The sequence below is a fragment of the Mirounga angustirostris genome, unplaced genomic scaffold (genome assembly GCF_029215605.1).
Source record: "Mirounga angustirostris isolate CCGP_5_RB_7025 unplaced genomic scaffold, mMirAng1.0.hap1 SCAF_4, whole genome shotgun sequence".
In the NCBI taxonomy this organism is placed as follows: Eukaryota; Metazoa; Chordata; class Mammalia; order Carnivora; family Phocidae; genus Mirounga; species Mirounga angustirostris.
The window spans coordinates 84,860,255-84,878,451 of NW_026991712.1; the positions used below are offsets into that span (position 1 = coordinate 84,860,255).

At 49.9% G+C, this 18,197-nt stretch overlaps 2 protein-coding genes across 8 annotated transcripts in view; both read left to right on the forward strand.

The window, feature by feature from the left end:
• The window catches only part of LOC135364118 (uncharacterized), a 67,769-nt gene extending 62,796 nt beyond the window's left edge, over positions 1–4,973 (forward strand). For all 5 annotated transcript variants that reach the window (XM_064588383.1, XM_064588379.1, XM_064588381.1 and 2 more), the window contains 2 exons: positions 540–630; positions 4,761–4,973. In XM_064588383.1, the coding sequence (XP_064444453.1) occupies positions 4,773–4,973 (201 nt within the window). In that variant the 5' untranslated portion in view covers positions 540–630; positions 4,761–4,772. The remainder of the gene's footprint in view (positions 1–539; positions 631–4,760) is intronic.
• Positions 4,932–17,930, forward strand: BCL9 (BCL9 transcription coactivator). Of its 3 annotated transcripts, none has more exons than XM_045896800.3 (7): positions 4,932–5,067; positions 6,072–6,388; positions 7,624–7,813; positions 8,939–9,038; positions 11,735–13,973; positions 15,211–15,471; positions 16,583–17,930. In XM_045896800.3, exons 1-7 carry the CDS (start codon positions 5,015–5,017, stop codon positions 17,698–17,700), a joined length of 4,278 nt encoding a protein of 1,425 aa, XP_045752756.1. In that variant the 5' UTR covers positions 4,932–5,014; the 3' UTR covers positions 17,701–17,930. The 3 variants fall into 3 exon arrangements, with proteins under 3 accessions (XP_045752756.1, XP_045752759.1, XP_045752760.1); XM_045896803.3 differs by having other exon boundaries at positions 16,619–17,930; XM_045896804.3 differs by having other exon boundaries at positions 6,072–6,166.
• Positions 17,931–18,197: the final 267 nt, after the last annotated feature.

Consider the following 18,197-nt stretch of genomic DNA (forward strand, 5'->3'; position numbering starts at 1 on the left):
TCAGCCCCACGATCTCCCAAAAGCATGTGAAAATACCCTTCCTTGCTGAGTGCTTGCCGTGTAGAGTGAGGGTTCAGAGTAGGGAGGACTACAATTCTCTAGCCAGCCAGAGTAGGATGCAGTGCGTCTGCAGTTTTGTCTCTTTCTCCTTCCCAGTCAGCTCCAGTTTTCTGTACGAATGAGGAATGGGCAGCAGCAAAAATGTGAGGGTTTTTTTTTTCCTACGAAATGCCCAGAAATTTAGAAAGTAGAAACATTGATTTTATTTGCCCTTAGTATTTCCCAGTCTCTGAAAATAAAATGTGCAGCTGGGGAGGAGGGAAAGTCACAGGGGCCTTGAGATGTCTACCGATTGGATAATATACTCTTTAAAAATTGGAAGTTGATTCCCTTTACATGGGAGATGACAACTGCCTCTTAATCGAGCATTCTAGAATACATAGGAAATCTGCTCTTAAGATATGCAGTAACAAGATATGTAGTTTGTTTTTTTTTTTTTTTAATCCATTTAGAAATTTTTCTTCTTTATCCTCATCCAGGTGAGGGCACCTTTGAGAACGGGGTTCCGGGACTCCTCCAACTCCTCACCTCCAGAATGAGCACTGCAGTATCGTGACCCTTGGGGTTTGGGTGAGTAGCCTGATGGATCGTAGTAGCACTAGAGAGCCTGGCTGGCTTAGAAAGATGATCCTGGGGAAAAGCTTCAACTTTTGTTCAAGAGATATTTTTTGAGCAAATACCACATGCCAGGTGCTAGAGTAAGTGCTGGGAATACAGGGATGGACAGGTCACTCTTGGTCCCTGCCTGTCCTTTCTGGAGAAGAAATTCTGAAGCCAGGATTTCATGCCTTCAGCGAAAATATTCAAACTCAATATGGAGGGTTGAGGTGAGGGAGAGGCTTGTCGGGAATGATGCCTGTGTTTGTGGCATGAGCAGCTGGGTGCCATCTACTGCAGGGTGGAAGACAGCAGGACAAATACTCTGGGGAGGGGGGCCATCTGGAGATGAAGAATTCCTCTCCTGTCTTGTTGAGTTTGAGACATCAAGGGAGATATCAAGGTGGCATTTGTGGGTGCTGGTCCGCAGGGCAGAAGCTGAGCTGGGAATGGGAAACTGGGAGTTGTTGGCATGGAGAGAGCTTACCGAATGAGAAGAGAAGGGGCCCCAGGGTAGAGTCCCGAGGACCTCTGAGTTGTAGAGATTGAATAGAGAATGGGCCGGCACAGGGGGCAGACAGAGTGACCAGAGAGGTGGGAGGAAATTTAGGGAAGTGGGGCACCATGGAAAGCGAAAGAGGAGAGTTTCAAGAAGGAAGCAGTCAGCTGGCAGACTAAGAGATGGAGTAAGATGAGGTTAGAACAGTGGCCAGTGGTGACCTTAACCAAAATAGTGGTTTCTATGATCCGGGTGGGGGTGGCAGGTGGAAGTTGGTTTAAACTGGTGAAAGGGTGAATGGCAAGTAAGGAAGTGAAGACTGTGTGTGTCTTGTCAACTCTGGAGAAACTTGGCTCTGAAAGGGAATAATAACATGCTAGAGCTGGGCTTTGTTTTCCTGTAATTTTTTTTTGTTTTTTTCTCAATGCTGGAAGAGACTACCCCATGTCCAAGTGGTGACTGGAAGTATGCAGGAGATGGCAGGGAAGGTCAAAGGGAGAGAGTGAGAGCTCTCAGAAAGCTGGACGGAATGGGACCTAGACCACCCGTGGTGGAACTGACCCTTGGGGAGAAGTGGGCTGTTTTGTCTGTTTCAATAACAGAGAAGAAGGAGGGGATAGGTACTCTGAAAACAGGATTGCAGATTTGATGGTGAGCATGTCACATCTGGCCTGGTGACTTCTCTTCTTGTTAAGTCCTGGGCAAGACCATGCACTGAGAGAGGGGAGGGCGGGAAGGAAGGGGACAGTTGGAGATGAACAAAATATGAAATGCCATTCGGCAGGATAAGCTAGTGAGCTGGCTAGAGAATGGTAGTCATCCTAGTAGTAGTTCACCCACATGCTGATGTGGTACTGCTAAGCACTTTATTCCGTGCATGGGCTCCCCTTGTCCACCGAGTCCCCGTCTTGGCAGGCACCGAGTGATGAAGAGCACAGCCGGGGTGCCTGGCCCTGCACCGGCTCTCCCACGTACTGGGGTATGGCTAACTCAGGGATGACCCACGTCACTGGGGCAAACAGCTACACATTTCAGAGGCTCAGTTTCCTCATCTCTCAAATAGAGAGAGTAGGAGTACCTGCCTCCTGGTGCTGTGGTCAGTGAGTTTAGTATGTAGGGACAGTGCTTAAAAGAGTGTCTGACACCTAGTTAGGACGAATTTTAAATAGCATCTAAGAAGAAGAGGGAGAAACATTGAATAAGTAGATCTTAAAGTTAGGAGATTACTTTTTAGTGGAGGAAAAAATCTCTGTGTGTATGTAATTAAGCATCTTCTGTGGAAGAGCTTTTCCAGTCCTTAAGGTAAACAGTTGAGTACCACCCTGCAAATGTAGACGCCAAAGAGCTTAATGTGAGTCTTTGGCAGATTTCTTTTGCTTGGCTAGGGCTAAGGCTAGGGTGACGTACTTCAACAACTCCCCTAGATCAGGGGTTGAAGACCCTGGATTTTGTTGCCCATCTCTCAGTGAGTCCACATGCTTGTTTCAGCCTTCTTTGCTGTCTCCACCCATAAAGTCATGGTAAGGAGGTGGCTTTGCGGAAGAGCAGGGTCAGGGATCACCGACGGCAAACCTGGGAGAAGCCCCTCCCACAGTTCATGTGTGCTGGGGCCACTCATCTGTACAATGCCGGTTGATCAAGCTTGAGCAACTCGCGAGAAGAGACTGTCTGTAGGAGTACTTTGAAATAAAAATGTCATGTGCTCACAGTATTATTAGAAATCATCGTTGCTACTGGCTCCTCAGAAATGCCTGGCAGGTTGAGGCGATTTGATAGTTGTAGTATGTTCAGAGTTCCTTTGGAAAAAGAGTGCAACGCAAATGCCAGGTGTTTCTGTTCTGGGAGAAGCTGGGTCAGTCACGGAGGGTCCAACCACATCTTAGTACATCATGCTGACGATTATAGACAAGCCAAAGAACTTTAAAACAAGATTCCTGTCTTCAAAGAACATAGTCTTCATAGGGAGATAAAACATACACATAGGACTATTCAGTATGACATGTGATTGAGTGCTAGAATGCGTGATGCAGACAGAAAGTACCAGAAGTTACAGAAGGGGACTATCTAGGTGGTAACTGCTTTTCTGTTCCTGAGGTAAACGTTTTCTGATGGCTTTGTCCGTGCAAGATTCATTTGCTACTTCTATTTTACCAGTGATTCCTGATGTTTAGTGAGAGGTTACAAAATGGCTTATGATCACGTACGTCAAACTTGACAACCACGATCAATTTTATAGTTTAAACTGAAAAAAAAAAAAAGCTGAAGGTGGTGGGGGATAAAAATACAACCTTAAATGTAATCAAAACCAAAGTGTGTTTTAGGATGTTTTCTCCTAAGGTCGACATAGAAACATTCCATAACATTTTATTCTAGTTCTTTTTCTTGACTTCTTCACTTAAAAAGAAAAAAATGAAATCGGGTGCCCCGAGAACTTCCATAAATCCTTTCAGTGTCTCAGGTCAAATAGCTGGGACTGTTGCAAATTTCCAAATGAAGAAAGAGACATTTAGCACTTGACAGCGCTCCTACTCAGTGCCAAAACCTGGAATAAAACTCCCAGTCTTGGTCCAGTTCTGGAGTCTCTCAAGGGGTATGTGAGCTAGAACTAATCTGAGCTCCTTCTAACTTCCTTTGATCCTTCAGTCACAAATCCTACATCTTGTCTTCTCCTCCTTCGGTCCCATACTCCAGCGGCAAGATAGCAGAAGGTGGGGAGGGAGCTGAGGGGCCAGTGGTTACCAGAAAACCATGTTGGACCTGCCCTGGAAGGAGAAGGGACTGAAAGTGTATCTTGGTTTTCCCTGAACCAGTCTAGGCTTCCTTAAGGAAAGGGCTTTCTCATTTGTTCTCTGGCTAGGTTTGGGAATATTTTCTTGACCTTTATGCTTCAAATCAGCCTTGCAGATTGGCTCAGAAAATATCTTAGCTTTCAAAGATGTTCCTTTACCTTCAGCATTATGGATCATTCCCATGCTTACCCATGCCTAGGGTCCCCGTCATTAAACAGTGAGAACGCAAGATGCATCCTTGGCATCATTTGATAGAAAGAGCGTGACGTCACGGGGCAGAACTGATTGTACTTGGTGTTGCCTCCACAGCTGATTGCAGAAGTACCTCCTCCAATGTCTCTCCACCCCGAGGCCCTGAGAATATGAACAGAGATTAATTTGTTGCGTGGTTGGAAACTGGGATGGGTTTGTCACACGGCAGTGCCATTGTTTGCCATCCGAGGTGAAAGACCAGATAGTTGCTTTGGGTTTGGGGTACCCTGTGGTTTCAAGGCATTGTTTTGAGAAAAGAAAAACCCAAGTGTTTGACGGGTTTGTATTTGGAAGCAGAGAAGTGGGAGGGAGAGTATAAAATGTTTTTCTCCTCTGCTCACAAACGCCCGGTACAGGGTAGCTGGTGGGAGGCTCGTGGGCTGGGCGGAAAGGCTTGTCCCCCTTGAGCTGCCTCAGTGCCAGCGCACGAACGCCGCCGCTCCTTTGACCGCGCCGGAAGCCGAGGAGTGACCTGGCTGCTGCCTCGTCGAGTCGGCTAGTGCTTTACCTCTGATCCTGTTGTAAGGGTGTTTTATGTCTTTTGGGGGGGCCTTTTCCCATAGTGTGCCCTGGAGATGCGAGATTTTCCTTTGGCAGCAGGAGGCACACCCCCGGAGAATGCTGGAGCTGCAAGGGGAAAGGACCCACTTCCACAGCGGAGAAAAACAAAGAGGAAAAGGGCGTACGGGGGGCCAGCGCTGAGGGACGCACCCAGCCAGCAGCGGGCCGCCACCGCCCTCAGCAGCTGTGTCTGCTGCCCGAGAGGAACTCGGTGAGCCCGTCCCTGTTTGTGACTGCAAGCTCAGGATTTCAATCAATGCATTCCAGTCACCCTAAAGTGAGGAGCTCTCCGTCAGGAAACACACAGAGGTAAGGGCCGGGGCCTGCCCCGCTGCCCCTCTGGGGGTGTCACAGGTGGGCCGCCAACACTCACTGAGGGAACGGTGTGTGGAAATGGAAGCGAATGAGACCCGAGTGGGCAGAAGAAGAGAGAACAGACAAGTGACTAGGGACGGAAGAGCCAACAGGCTGCAGTGCGGTCAGACTTTGCGTTAGAGCTTTCCAGCCTTACGCTTTTGCCCGTTATTCCCTGACCGCGCCTCTCTACCGCCCCTCCCTGCCCCCCCCCCCCCCCCAGCCAAAGCGCAGAGGAAGGGCCCTCAGAGTCCGCCCGGTCCGGGGTACCAACCCTGGCATGTGAGGGCGAGGAGGCCTAGGGTCCTAGGACGTCCGCACCGGCCCCCCGCCGCTGTGAAGTTTCTTCCTGTGCCCCACAGTACTTAAGTTGATATTTTTTAAAGAGTGTTTTCCTCATGCCTTGGGGCACCGGTGAGTGTATGTGCCCTGGTATGTGATACTGCGTGCTGGAGTGATTCGTATCCGGGAGGGTTTCCCTAACCTGCTGCTCACCAGCGGGTTTCCTCTCCCGCTCGCTGGGTCCTGCTCCCTGCCCGTATTTTCCAGCAGGGAAGCTAGGCTCTCGCTACAGCTGTTCCTTGTCGTCAGCCAGGGGGTGGGTAGTATTTTGATCTTAACGATGCCTGTTTGTTTACTCTGAGCTAGTCTTAGTGTGAGAGTCACTTCCCTGTGTACATAGAAACCATTGTCCTTTATTGACAGAAGCCCTAGAGATGGGTCCCCATGTGACTCTAGGGTTCCCGAGACCTGGCAGGCCACTCTGCCTGAGCCTCCTCTCAGTTAGCGCCAAGATGAGAGCGGGGTCGGAGGGAGCGAGGCAGGAACTGAGGTGAAAGGTGGGGCGGGTGCTTAGTCCTCTGCGGCTCCTTGACCTACTCTAGAAACTGCTTCTCCCTGATTTGGGCCGACCAGCTGTATCCGGCATCTGATCTCCCTTTATTATTTGTCTCTTTTAGTAGCCCTAAGTCAAAGCAGGAGGTGATGGTCCGTCCCCCTACAGTGATGTCCCCATCTGGAAACCCCCAGCTGGATTCCAAATTCTCCAATCAGGGTAAACAGGGGGGCTCAGCCAGCCAATCCCAGCCATCCCCCTGTGACTCCAAGAGTGGGGGCCATACCCCTAAAGCACTCCCTGGCCCAGGTGGGAGCATGGGGCTGAAGAATGGGGCTGGAAATGGTGCCAAGGGCAAGGGGAAAAGGGAGCGAAGTATTTCCGCCGACTCCTTTGATCAGAGAGATCCTGGGACTCCAAACGATGACTCTGACATTAAAGGTATGTCTATAAGATCTTTGAGACTCAGAGGGAAGTAGGTGTTCCCAAGGGAAGGCCTCTGACGTTGGTGGGTGCCGGAGAGCCTAATAGCAGCCAAGTGGGGAGAGTAGGTATCAGATTCAGGAGTGTATGTCACAGCTTATTAAGATGGAGCTGTGTCCTCTCATTTTCCCACTGACCGAAGAACAGTTTGGAACCACCCTGTGGAGGAGTTCTCGCTCTTGAGGAGGCACGTGTGTCGGGGGTTATGGCAGGATGTTCCACGGCCCTCCCCGCGTTCTTAGGGATGTTTCTGGCCCCCCTGCGATTTACACTTCCGTATCCAGCTCCAGTTTGTCTCTGCCAGTGGCCCACACTGGAGCCGTCTTCCCGGCATCTCTCCTCTTCTCTGTCAGATTAACCCTCCGAGACTTGGGTTCTGTGCTCTCTGGCTTCCACTTTGCCAGAGTTGTAGGCACCAGAGGAAGCGCTGGTGCTGGGGGCGGGGGGGGGGGGGGGGGTCGCAGCTGATTCCCGCGTGGCAGGACCGAGGGGCTACGTGTGCTAGAAACCGGGGAGGCAGCAAAACAGAGCCAGCCAGGGAGAATGTGGGGCCGGCGGCTGTGGCTTCTGTTGTTTTCCCTCCTAGTATCAAACCAAAAGTCTTAACTATAGGCCAGAGCGTGAAGTTGCATTCCAGGAGTGGAAGTGCGACCCCTCCCCCCCACCAATCCAAATTAGAAATGAAAACCTGGGTGGTTGCTCTCCCCGTCTCTCCTTCCTTCCTCAGGTATCTGTGGGAGGCCTGGCAGGAGGGCCAGCACTATGCTGGGTGCTGGGGGGCACGGTCAGCAAGGTGCAGTTGCTGTCCCCAGCAGTTTGAGTGCACCCGGACGGCAGCTCATTAAACAATTACGATGAAATGTGATAAATGCTGCAATCAGAGGATTTGGGGGCTCTGGGTTCAACTCACAGGGGCATCCAGTCCAAGAGATTCCAAAAAGGTTTCCAGGAAGGAGACACGTTTGCGCTAATGTCTGAAAGGTGCGCCGGGGAGAGTACAGAGGTGAGGGGGGAAGAGTGCTTTGTAATTCGTCATTTCGGGAGAAGCAGTTTGGAATTTTTATGAGGTGGAGAGGTCTCCTCTTAGCAAGGTACTCACTCCTTGAAATTCTCAAGGCGGGTTTGTGTTGTGCTGTAAGTGCTGGCAGGGAAGCTTTTTTCTTTCTGTGACACGAGTCTTTCCATTCTTTCAGAATGTAATTCTGCTGACCACATAAAGTCCCAGGATTCCCAGCACACGCCACACTCGATGACCCCGTCCAATGCTACGGCCCCCAGGTCTTCCACCCCCTCCCATGGCCAGACTACTGCCCCAGAGCCCACACCTGCTCAGAAGACTCCCGCCAAAGTGGTGTATGTGTTTTCTACTGAGATGGCCAATAAGTAAGTTAACGGCTGGGTCTCGCTCTTGGCATGGCTTGTGTGTTTGGACACCGAAGTTCTTATTCCCACTGAAGGTTAATCCTTGTTTTCCCCTCACTGGTGTTATTACCACTTAAAGTTAACAGTACAGCAAGGGGTAAAAGAAAATAAAATATGAAACCTCCCTACCCTCTCTCCCTAGAGGCAGCCACTGATGATGCTTCTTTGGCTCTCCTTCCGGAAAGTTTTTATGTTTATAATATACATGCAGATCTTTTTTAAACACAGAAGAGATTGATTACACAATATCCACTTTTCCGGACGCCTGGGTGGCTCAGTCGGTTAGGCCACTACCTTCGGCTCAGGTCATGATCCCAGAGTCCTGGGATCGAGTCCCACATCAGGCTTCCAGCTCAGCGGGGAGCCTGCTTCTCCCTCTGACCCTCTCCCCTCTCATGCTGTTTCTCTCTCTCTCTCAAATAAATAAATAAAATCTTTAAAATAAAAAAAAATTAAAAATAAATATATAAATAAAAAATATCCACTTTTCCGTAATCGAGCATTCTTTTTTAAATAACACAAATAATACGTGTCTGTCTCAGAATAATTAGAAAATATCACTAAAAAGAAAAATACATCTGGAATGCATAGAGATAACTACTGTGAATGTTTGGGTACCTGTGTTTCCGGTAGATGGATCAGCAGATTTTTTGGTGACTTAATTAATTTATAGAAAGTGTGAATTACCCTACATACCTACAGAGTGAATTTCCACAGCCTTAGATTATCATTAGGTGTTGTGAGATTTCATGTTCCCCTTTCATGGTTGGGGCTTTGACCTCGGATTCTATAAAACACCTACCACAGTGTATTGGTTTGAAGGAGAAAATCTTGGGGTTTTTTTTAATGTCTCTTTTGAGATTTGCTAATGGCTATCATTAGATTTCACAAGTCTGGTGGTAAATGATAGACACGAATAATGAAAACCTGTGTTTCTTGATTCTTCCTCAACATTTCTGGTGGCTCTCTACACAGAACCACCCTCCTTCCCCTCTCACAAGTTGAATCTGGGGTTAAAGTGCTTTGGAATTACAGGGAGTGGAACAGAAGCAAGTCCTAGTGGGTGCCTCTCTTTCATCTCTGCAGAGCTGCAGAAGCTGTGTTGAAGGGCCAGGTTGAAACTATCGTCTCTTTCCACATCCAGAACATCTCCAACAGCAAGACAGAGCGAAGCACAGCCCCTCTGGTAGGCCATTTTGGAAGTGGAGTGTGGTTTAAAGGCTCTCCGGTGGCTGTAAAGGTGGGAGATGGGGAATGTCATTGACGGGGAGACAGTCTTGATGGTACAAGCCGCATTCTGGGCATCTCACCTGCTTGTGGCATTGCGTGGGTTCAGGCAGATCGCACTGTACTGGCCTTTCCTTTAGCAGGCTGGAGTACTGACGGGTTACTAGGAGAGGAAGACCCAGAATAAGAAAGGACTTATATGGAGATCTTCAGTTTCTTTCATGCTGCCATCTCTGGGAAAATCTGAATTCGGACCCTGTGTACAGGGCCGGTTTTTAAGAACTAACAAACACGCTTGAGTTGGTTGCAGAACAGAAAAGGCATAAGTGAAGCCACAGTACTGGAGTACGTGCTGATAATACCATAATTAGAGTCTCAGTGACTTTCAAAATGATTCTTACTTCAAAGTGAGAGGACCTTTGAATGCTTTTAATTGCTTGATATTTCCAAAATTATAATAAACGTTAGTCTGTCTCCTGTCTGGAACTTAAGTACCTGCCATAAACCACATTAGAAAAAGCATGCAGTGGTTGTTTGAATACATGGAACGTTCCACATGGAACCAAAAGCTGTTTCTGTGACTAGCATTGTCAAGGCATCCCACCGAATGCCATGGGGACACAAAGAGGTTCAAGACACAGTCCCTGCTTTCAGGAAACATAAAATCTAGTACTCAGTGGGATCTTTGACATGGGAAAAGTTAAGTGACAATAAATGAGTCAAATGACAATTCAAGATAAAATAGACATTTTTGTCTGTGTCGTGTATCAGTGAAGTCCCTCTCCATTGACACAGCAGAGCTTGGCTTTTCTAGACTTAGAAAAAGCATTTCACATTCCTCATACATCTGTGCTATTCAAGAAGGGTAGGGGATGGATGTACATAACGTTTAAAATGTATGTATATTTTAATTTATACTTAAAAGTTTTATACACATGTGTCTATAACATTTAAAATTTAAATTGTCCTGGAATGCACAGGGAATAGTGCAGTGCAAGCCAATATTTGATCGACTTAACAGCAGATCTTAACTATAGTTTTCACCTCTACCTTCTCTGGGACTGAAATGAGTCAGAAAAGGAGCTAAGGAAGGAATTGGGAAAAATCAAAATCACCGATCGCTCCCAATCTAGAATCAAAAGGGTGGCACTAAACTGCTGCTTCTGTCCTGGTCACATGACACGAAGTCAGTGCCCATCCCGAACGAACACACAAAAGTTGGCCAACAAACCCAAACTTAAAATGGCACCGGAAGGAAAATTAAGGTGACCTCCCCACTGCATCGAGGGAGGGAGTCAGGGACCCGGACGACACCGAGCACGTGCAGAGTCATGCACGTTCAGCCAGCTTTCCCCACCCCAGTCTCTGTCTACAGACATCTGTGCCTGGGTACCTGCAAGGGAAACATTTATATACATACCCACAGAATGTGAACACTCGAAGATAGGCTTTGTGTTTATGCAACACAGACTGTTCGAGGCAGAGATACACATAATGCTTTGTGTACAAATTTGCACACAGGGAAACATTCCAGAGAGCAAGTGCGGAGGTAAGGAAGAGCCTTAGGGGTTTGGAAATACAGACGGGATTAAGTGAGCAAGTAGGAACAAAAGAAGATCAAAAAAGGGGCCGTGCAGCTCGCTGGAGGCTGGCGATAGACCCCTGCGATGGGGTTTTTTAGGCCGGGCTCTCGTGTTCTCCCTTAGGACCCTGCCTTCAGCACCATCAGCGGTGCCAGGGTTCAGCCCCAGCACACATATGTCCCTCTTCCAGACGCTAACAGCATCCGTGTCACCTACTGCAGGGGAGGGTGCTTTCACCCAGGACTTAGCGTAGCGTCGGTACTTAATAAATAATAATGAGGCTATTCTCCAACCTATAAAAAGGGCAGTCTGCTGCCTATTGGAAAGAACAGATCAAGAGACACCGTGAGCTAGATAGCCTCAGATTTCTCCCCAGACGCTTCCTGCCTGCGGATTCTCTTACTACAGTTAATGTACAAATTCTTATCAAATATGGAATCAGTGATCACACACTGAAAACAGAAACCAGAGCCGTCAGGCTCCCTGGAAACTCAAGGAGAGGAGTACTTTGGTAGTCACCATGCCAGAGGGCACGCTGAAACGGAGCGGTCCTCCTGCTTCCCCTGGCTGGTGGAGTACAGAGCTGTAAGTGACAAGTACTTTCTCTTTCAGTTGAAAACATCAGGCCTCTTGATTGACAGTGAGAAGCCTACGTACCCAGTTGTACTTTCGGGGAAAAGAAAAAGGTGTTAGGTACAGCCTCCCACATACCAAGAAACTAATCTCTCTTTGAATCAGAAACACACAGTAGACATGTGATATCAAACCTGTTCCTCGAAATAGATACTCAAATGTATTCGCTTTGGCAGAGTGGCTCTCCCCTGGCATGCTTATAAAGTTATTGAAACCTAATCTTCAGCAAGGGAAAGAGGATGCCATTTGATGGTAAAGTGGAAGGAAAAAATCTGAACGTCTCCGTGTCCAGAGTGGGGTTGGCCATGGGCAGTTTCCACGGCAAATGTCAGAGTAGATTTATGGGCCTGGGACAAATCCTTTATAACCTGTCTTGCTTTTTTTTAATTGCCTTTCTATACAATTTACCAATGATTTTTAAAATCTCGTTTGTCTTCAGAACACACAGATATCTGCCCTTCGGAATGATCCGAAACCCCTCCCACCACAGCCCCCGGCTCCAGCCAACCAGGACCAGAATGCTTCCCAGAATACCAGACTGCAGCCGACCCCACCCACTCCGGCACCAGCACCCAAGCCTGCTGCACCCCCGCGCGCCCTGGACCGGGATAGTCCCGGGGTGGAAAACAAACTGATTGCTTCCGTAGGCAGTCCTGCCAGCTCCGCTCCACTGCCCCCCGACGGTACCGGGCCAAACTCGACCCCCAATAACCGAGCAGTGACCCCTGTCTCCCAGGGCAGCAGTAGCTCTTCAGCAGATCCCAAAGCCCCTCCGCCTGCACCGGTGTCCAGCGGAGAGCCCCCCACACTGGGAGAGAACCCCGATGGACTGTCTCAAGAGCAGCTGGAGCACCGGGAGCGCTCCTTACAAACGCTCCGAGATATCCAACGTATGCTTTTCCCCGATGAGAAAGAATTCACAGGAGGACAAAGTGGGGGACCCCAGCAGAATACTGGGGTACTAGATGGACCTCAGAAAAAACCGGAAGGGCCGATACAGGCCATGATGGCTCAATCCCAAAGCCTAGGGAAGGGCCCCGGGCCCCGGACAGATGTGGGAGCTCCATTTGGCCCTCAAGGCCATAGAGATGTGCCCTTTTCTCCCGATGAAATGGTTCCACCTTCCATGAACTCCCAGCCTGGGCCCCTGGGACCCGAGCACCTGGACCATATGACCCCCGAGCAGATAGCATGGCTGAAACTGCAGCAGGAGTTCTACGAGGAGAAGAGGAGGAAGCAGGAGCAAGTGGTGGTGCAGCAGTGCTCCCTCCAGGACATGATGGTCCACCAGCATGGGCCGCGGGGCGTGGTCCGAGGGCCTCCCCCTCCGTACCAGATGGCCCCCAGTGAAGGCTGGGGGCCTGGTGGGGCAGAGCCCTTTGCCGACGGGATCAGCATGCCCCATTCTCTGCCCCCGAGGGCCATGGCTCCCCACCCCAACATGCCGGGGAGCCAGATGCGCCTCCCCGGATTTGCAGGAATGATTAGCTCGGAAATGGAGGGGCCGAATGTCCCCAACCCGGCATCTAGACCAGGTCTTTCTGGAGTCAGTTGGCCAGACGATGTGCCAAAAATCGCGGATGGCCGAAACTTCCCGCCTGGCCAGGGTGTCTTCAGTGGTCCTGGCCGAGGGGAACGCTTCCCAAACCCCCAGGGACTGTCCGAAGAGATGTTTCAACAGCAGCTGGCCGAGAAGCAGCTGGGTCTCCCCCCGGGGATGAGCCTGGAAGGCATCAGGCCCAGCATGGAGATGAATAGGATGATCCCAGGCTCCCAGCGACACATGGAGCCTGGGAATAATCCCATCTTCCCTCGAATACCCGTCGAGGGCCCTCTGAGTCCCTCCAGGGGTGACTTTCCGAAAGGAATGCCCCCGCAGATGGGCCCTGGCCGGGAACTTGAGTTTGGGATGGTTCCTAGTGGGATGAAGGGAGATGTCAGTCTAAACGTCAGCATGGGATCCAACCCTCAGATGATACCTCAGAAGATGAGAGAGGCTGGGGCGGGCCCTGAGGAGATGATGAAATTACGCCCAGGTGGCACAGACGTGCTGCCTGCTCAGCAGAAGATGGTGCCCCTGCCCTTTGGGGAGCACCCCCAGCAAGAGTACGGCATGGGCCCCAGGCCATTCCTCCCCATGTCTCAGGGTCCAGGCAGCAACAGCGGCTTGCGGAATCTCAGAGAACCAGTTGGGCCCGACCAAAGGACTAACAGCCGGCTCAGTCACATGCCACCACTACCTCTCAACCCTTCCAGTAACCCCACTAGCCTCAGCGCCGCTCCTCCAGTTCAGCGTGGCCTGGGGCGGAAGCCCTTGGATATGTCTGTGGCGGGCGGCCAGGTACATTCCCCAGGCATTAACCCTCTGAAATCTCCCACGATGCGCCAGGTCCAGTCGCCGATGCTGGGCTCGCCGTCGGGGAACCTCAAGTCCCCCCAGACTCCATCGCAGCTGGCAGGCGTGCTGGCGGGCCCAGCTGCTGCTTCCATTAAGTCCCCCCCTGTCTTGGGGTCTGCCGCTGCTTCGCCTGTTCACCTCAAGTCTCCATCACTTCCTGCCCCGTCACCCGGATGGACCTCCTCTCCAAAACCTCCCCTTCAGAGTCCCGGGATCCCTCCAAACCATAAAGCACCCCTCACCATGGCCTCCCCAGCCATGCTGGGCAGTGTAGAGTCAGGTCAGTATGATCGCATCCTCACCATTGCACCTTGTAGCCGGAGATTGCAAAAGCCTCATTTATGTACTTTAAGGAAACTGGTGTCCTAACCTGATTATGCAACCGGAGGAGGTGGCCTTTGCCCAAACGGACGTATTCGCCGCCAGGTGCATGGTCAGTACTTCTACGGGGTTCCACGCAACTGTCCCATCCTCGCGGAGATACGCGGCTCTTGGTGCCAAATATGGTCGTCAGATAGGACAGTTCCAAGGAGGAGGGAAAACGGGAAGCATGTGTTATTTCACAGAGTAATTTACATCTGCACAGTGAACACATGTTGGTGAAATAAAATGCCTTGACAGTGGGCAAATGTGGCTTCTTTAAATACTAGACCCGCCCACTTGCAGGAGCTGCCCTCACGTCCACAGGCTCTGAGTATCATCCTAAGCAGAAAGGGGAGGCTGCTGAGAGACCCAAGTGGTTCTCATAAATACACGTGGACCACAGAGACCGTTACCAAAACCTTCTCCTTGGTAGACTGCTGTTCTCACAGATCAGCTGCAATTTGTCAGTATTTTCTTCCTAGGAGAAGCTCTCGCTGATGATGGTGGTTTTGTGACTGGGACCAGAGGGGGTCAGTGGAAGATGAGCACTGAGATGTAAATACTAGGTCCGTGTTGTCTTGGCTTGAGAAAAACTAGACTCAGAATAAGATAGAAGGTGTATCCTGCCCAGCTAAAGCATCTCTCTCTCTCTCTCTCTCTCAGTTGGGTAGCAGTTCACAAAAGCAGTACAGTGGAACAGCCTCCTCGGAACTCTTTAGTTCCAACATCTTGGTTGTGGAAATCAATCCGGCGCGTGCGCAGGGTGATGCAGTTCGCACCTGGCATCCGGTCGCTGGTCTGACTAAATACCCGAGTCCAGTTCTGAATTGGGAAGGGCAAGGGAGAGATCCGCCTATTTCACATTCTTTTCAGGGAAATGGTTGTCCGTAAACCATGCTTTTCCCAAGCTTGAGGTTCTATTTCTAACACATTCTTGGTGTGTTTGTCTTCACCTCTGCTGATCCTCTGCGGTCGCCCCTCTGCACACACACGGAGCTTGACTAGAAGATTGATGGTCTGTGTCCTGGGCCTAATAACACTGTCCTGTTCATCTGTCTCATTCCTGGCCTTGCTCGTTCATAACCAGGGGCCCAATAGCCTTCGAGAGGAGTCTAATTCCCTGCCCATTTTTATTTTATTTTGCTTTCTTCTAGGTGGCCCCCCACCTCCTACAGCCAGCCAGTCTGCCTCTGTGAATATCCCTGGAAGTCTTCCCTCTAGTACACCTTACACCATGCCTCCAGAGCCGACCCTTTCCCAGAACCCGCTGTCTATTATGATGTCTCGAATGTCCAAGTTCGCAATGCCCAGTTCTACCCCTTTATACCACGACGCCATCAAGACTGTGGCCAGCTCCGATGACGACTCCCCTCCAGCTCGTTCTCCCAACTTGCCATCAATGAATAATATGCCAGGTAAGAAATCACGAAGCTAGGATACGGAGCCAGTGTTAGACAAAAGAGAGACTTCTCGCATGCTTTTCTGACGGCTGCAGACCTCAACGGATGGAAGTGGGACGAGTCGAGAAAGAGTACCATCGGTAGAATTAAAGAGTCCTGAGTAGAGGAAGAAAACCAAAGCAATTTTGTATTCGTTTGATTCAGCGTGTTTATTAGAGAGTAGGTTTCCTTAGAGTTCTTAACATTTTCCGTACAGAGGTTCTGATGCTTCTGTGTACCCGGATGGGTTCTTTTTTTCCTTTTGAGGGGCTGGGGGTGGGGTGGGGATCCTCCTGGAGCAATGCTGAAAGCCATTTCTTTTTAACATGCTGATCTGTAGTTCTCAAGTGTTTTTCTGGAAGGACAGCCTCCAACCACAAGCAGCCACAGGATTTCAGACAGGGAAAAGCCCCCATTTCCTAGCAAGCACCGTCCTCACCATACTCAGTGGTAATTCTATAGAGAAACCAAATACTTAAATGTCCCAGAGACTGGTAGAACCAGCAGGCTTTCCTTTTCTGTTAAAGTTATCATTTCTTTAACATTTCATATACCCTAGAGTTTGAAATGCTCTCTTTTGTAAGGCAGTATAAAAAAAGATAATGCCAAATGTCAGTTGGTGAAGGACTGTTTGGTTTCCTTATTATTTCTGATTCCTGGACTTGCAGGACTGATTAACCCTCTTTCTCCAAAGAGGACCATACCTAAGTCATTCAGACAAAATCGTTTCTTCTATATTAAATCATGTCTCCAACGAAGAAGGCTAAATTGGCTTGCATATTAATTTGTAATTTTTCACCCAGGAGACTTTTCTTCTTACTTGTTTTCTTCATACCCTTATGTCATACAGTTTAAGACTCAAAATATATCCTCTTGTAGAGCTGTTTGTTGGCTTGTATGCTCCAAAATGTATTTTAATCTTGTTGAGAGCAGGGATTTCGGGTTGTATGTTTTCCCAGCAGAGTCCCTTGCACATTCGATACACGAACATTTTGTTGTTGTTGTTGTTGTTGTTAATTGGATTTATTAGAGTTTTTCTAAGTTGCTCTCGGTTAAGGTGATTCCTTTGATATCTTTATTTTTCTAGGAATGGGCATTAATACACAGAATCCTCGAATTTCAGGTCCAAACCCCGTGGTTCCGATGCCAACCCTCAGCCCAATGGGAATGACCCAACCACTTTCTCACTCCAATCAGATGCCCTCTCCGAGTGCCATGGGACCCAACATACCTCCTCATGGGGTCCCAATGGGGCCCGGCTTGATGTCACACAATCCTATCATGGGGCACGGGTCCCAGGAGCCTCCGATGGTACCTCAAGGACGGATGGGTTTCCCCCAGGGCTTCCCTCCAGTACAGTCTCCTCCACAGCAGGTTCCATTCCCTCACAATGGCCCCAGTGGGGGGCAGGGCAACTTCCCAGGAGGTATGGGTTTCCCAGGAGAAGGCCCCCTCGGCCGCCCCAGCACCCTGCCTCAGAGTTCAGCAGATGCAGCACTTTGCAAGCCTGGAGGCCCCGGGGGTCCTGACTCCTTCGCTGTCCTGGGGAACAGCATGCCTTCGGTGTTTACAGACCCAGATCTGCAGGAGGTCATCCGACCTGGAGCCACCGGAATACCGGAGTTCGATCTGTCTCGCATTATTCCATCTGAGAAGCCTAGCCAGACACTGCAATATTTCCCTCGAGGCGAAGTCCCAGGCCGTAAACAGCCCCAGGGTCCTGGACCTGGGTTTTCGCACATGCAGGGGATGATGGGTGAACAAGCCCCCAGAATGGGACTAGCATTACCTGGCATGGGAGGCCCAGGGCCAGTGGGAACTCCGGACATCCCTCTTGGTACAGCCCCATCCATGCCAGGCCACAACCCAATGAGACCACCAGCCTTTCTCCAGCAAGGCATGATGGGACCTCACCATCGGATGATGTCACCAGCACAATCTACCATGCCCGGCCAGCCCACCCTGATGAGCAATCCAGCTGCTGCCGTGGGCATGATTCCTGGCAAGGATCGGGGGCCTGCTGGGCTCTACACCCACCCTGGGCCTGTGGGCTCTCCAGGCATGATGATGTCCATGCAGGGCATGATGGGACCCCAACAGAACATCATGATCCCCCCACAGATGAGGCCCCGGGGCATGGCCGCCGACGTGGGCATGGGTGGATTTAGCCAAGGACCTGGCAACCCAGGAAACATGATGTTTTAAGCTGCTAAGATTGGATGTGCCGATCCTTGTCAAGATGAGATTCCAGGTCCTGAGAGCTGCTTTGAGGGAGTTCCAGGAGTACTGTTGGTCATGCAATAGGAGAACAGAGACCCGAGGGCTGCTTTGGGGGTGGGGGGAACTCGAGAATGTATGGATTTACCTGAAAACAAATGATTCATTTAATCAACAGGTGTGTTTTTTTTAAGATTTATTTTTTAAAAATTATTTTTGTGGACTTGGGTATCCCATGATGGCACCTACTTTTGGGAATCTGTAGCTGTGCTTTGAGAATTGCCATCGGTCATGTGTTGCACCGTTCTCTGTATGTTTACGTCCTTTGGACTGGCTTCTCCCAGGATTCTTTTCTGGTTTTGATTTTTGCTTTGGGCTTTATTTTTTGTGTACTGTACTATATTGTAAAAGGGATTTTAGCAGAGACTTTAGTCTTTGGGACAAGAGGAGAACAGGAATGCTGGGCTGTTTACTTTAGGTGGAGA

Coding starts and splice junctions, on each gene's coding strand:
- BCL9 (XM_045896800.3), top strand. CDS start 5,015: ATGCATTCCAGTCACCCTAAAGTGAGGAGCTCTCCGTCAGGAAACACA. Junction 9,039..11,734: donor AGCGAAGCACAGCCCCTCTG/GTAGGCCATTTT, acceptor GTTTGTCTTCAG/AACACACAGATATCTGCCCT. Junction 13,974..15,210: donor GCTGGGCAGTGTAGAGTCAG/GTCAGTATGATC, acceptor GCTTTCTTCTAG/GTGGCCCCCCACCTCCTACA.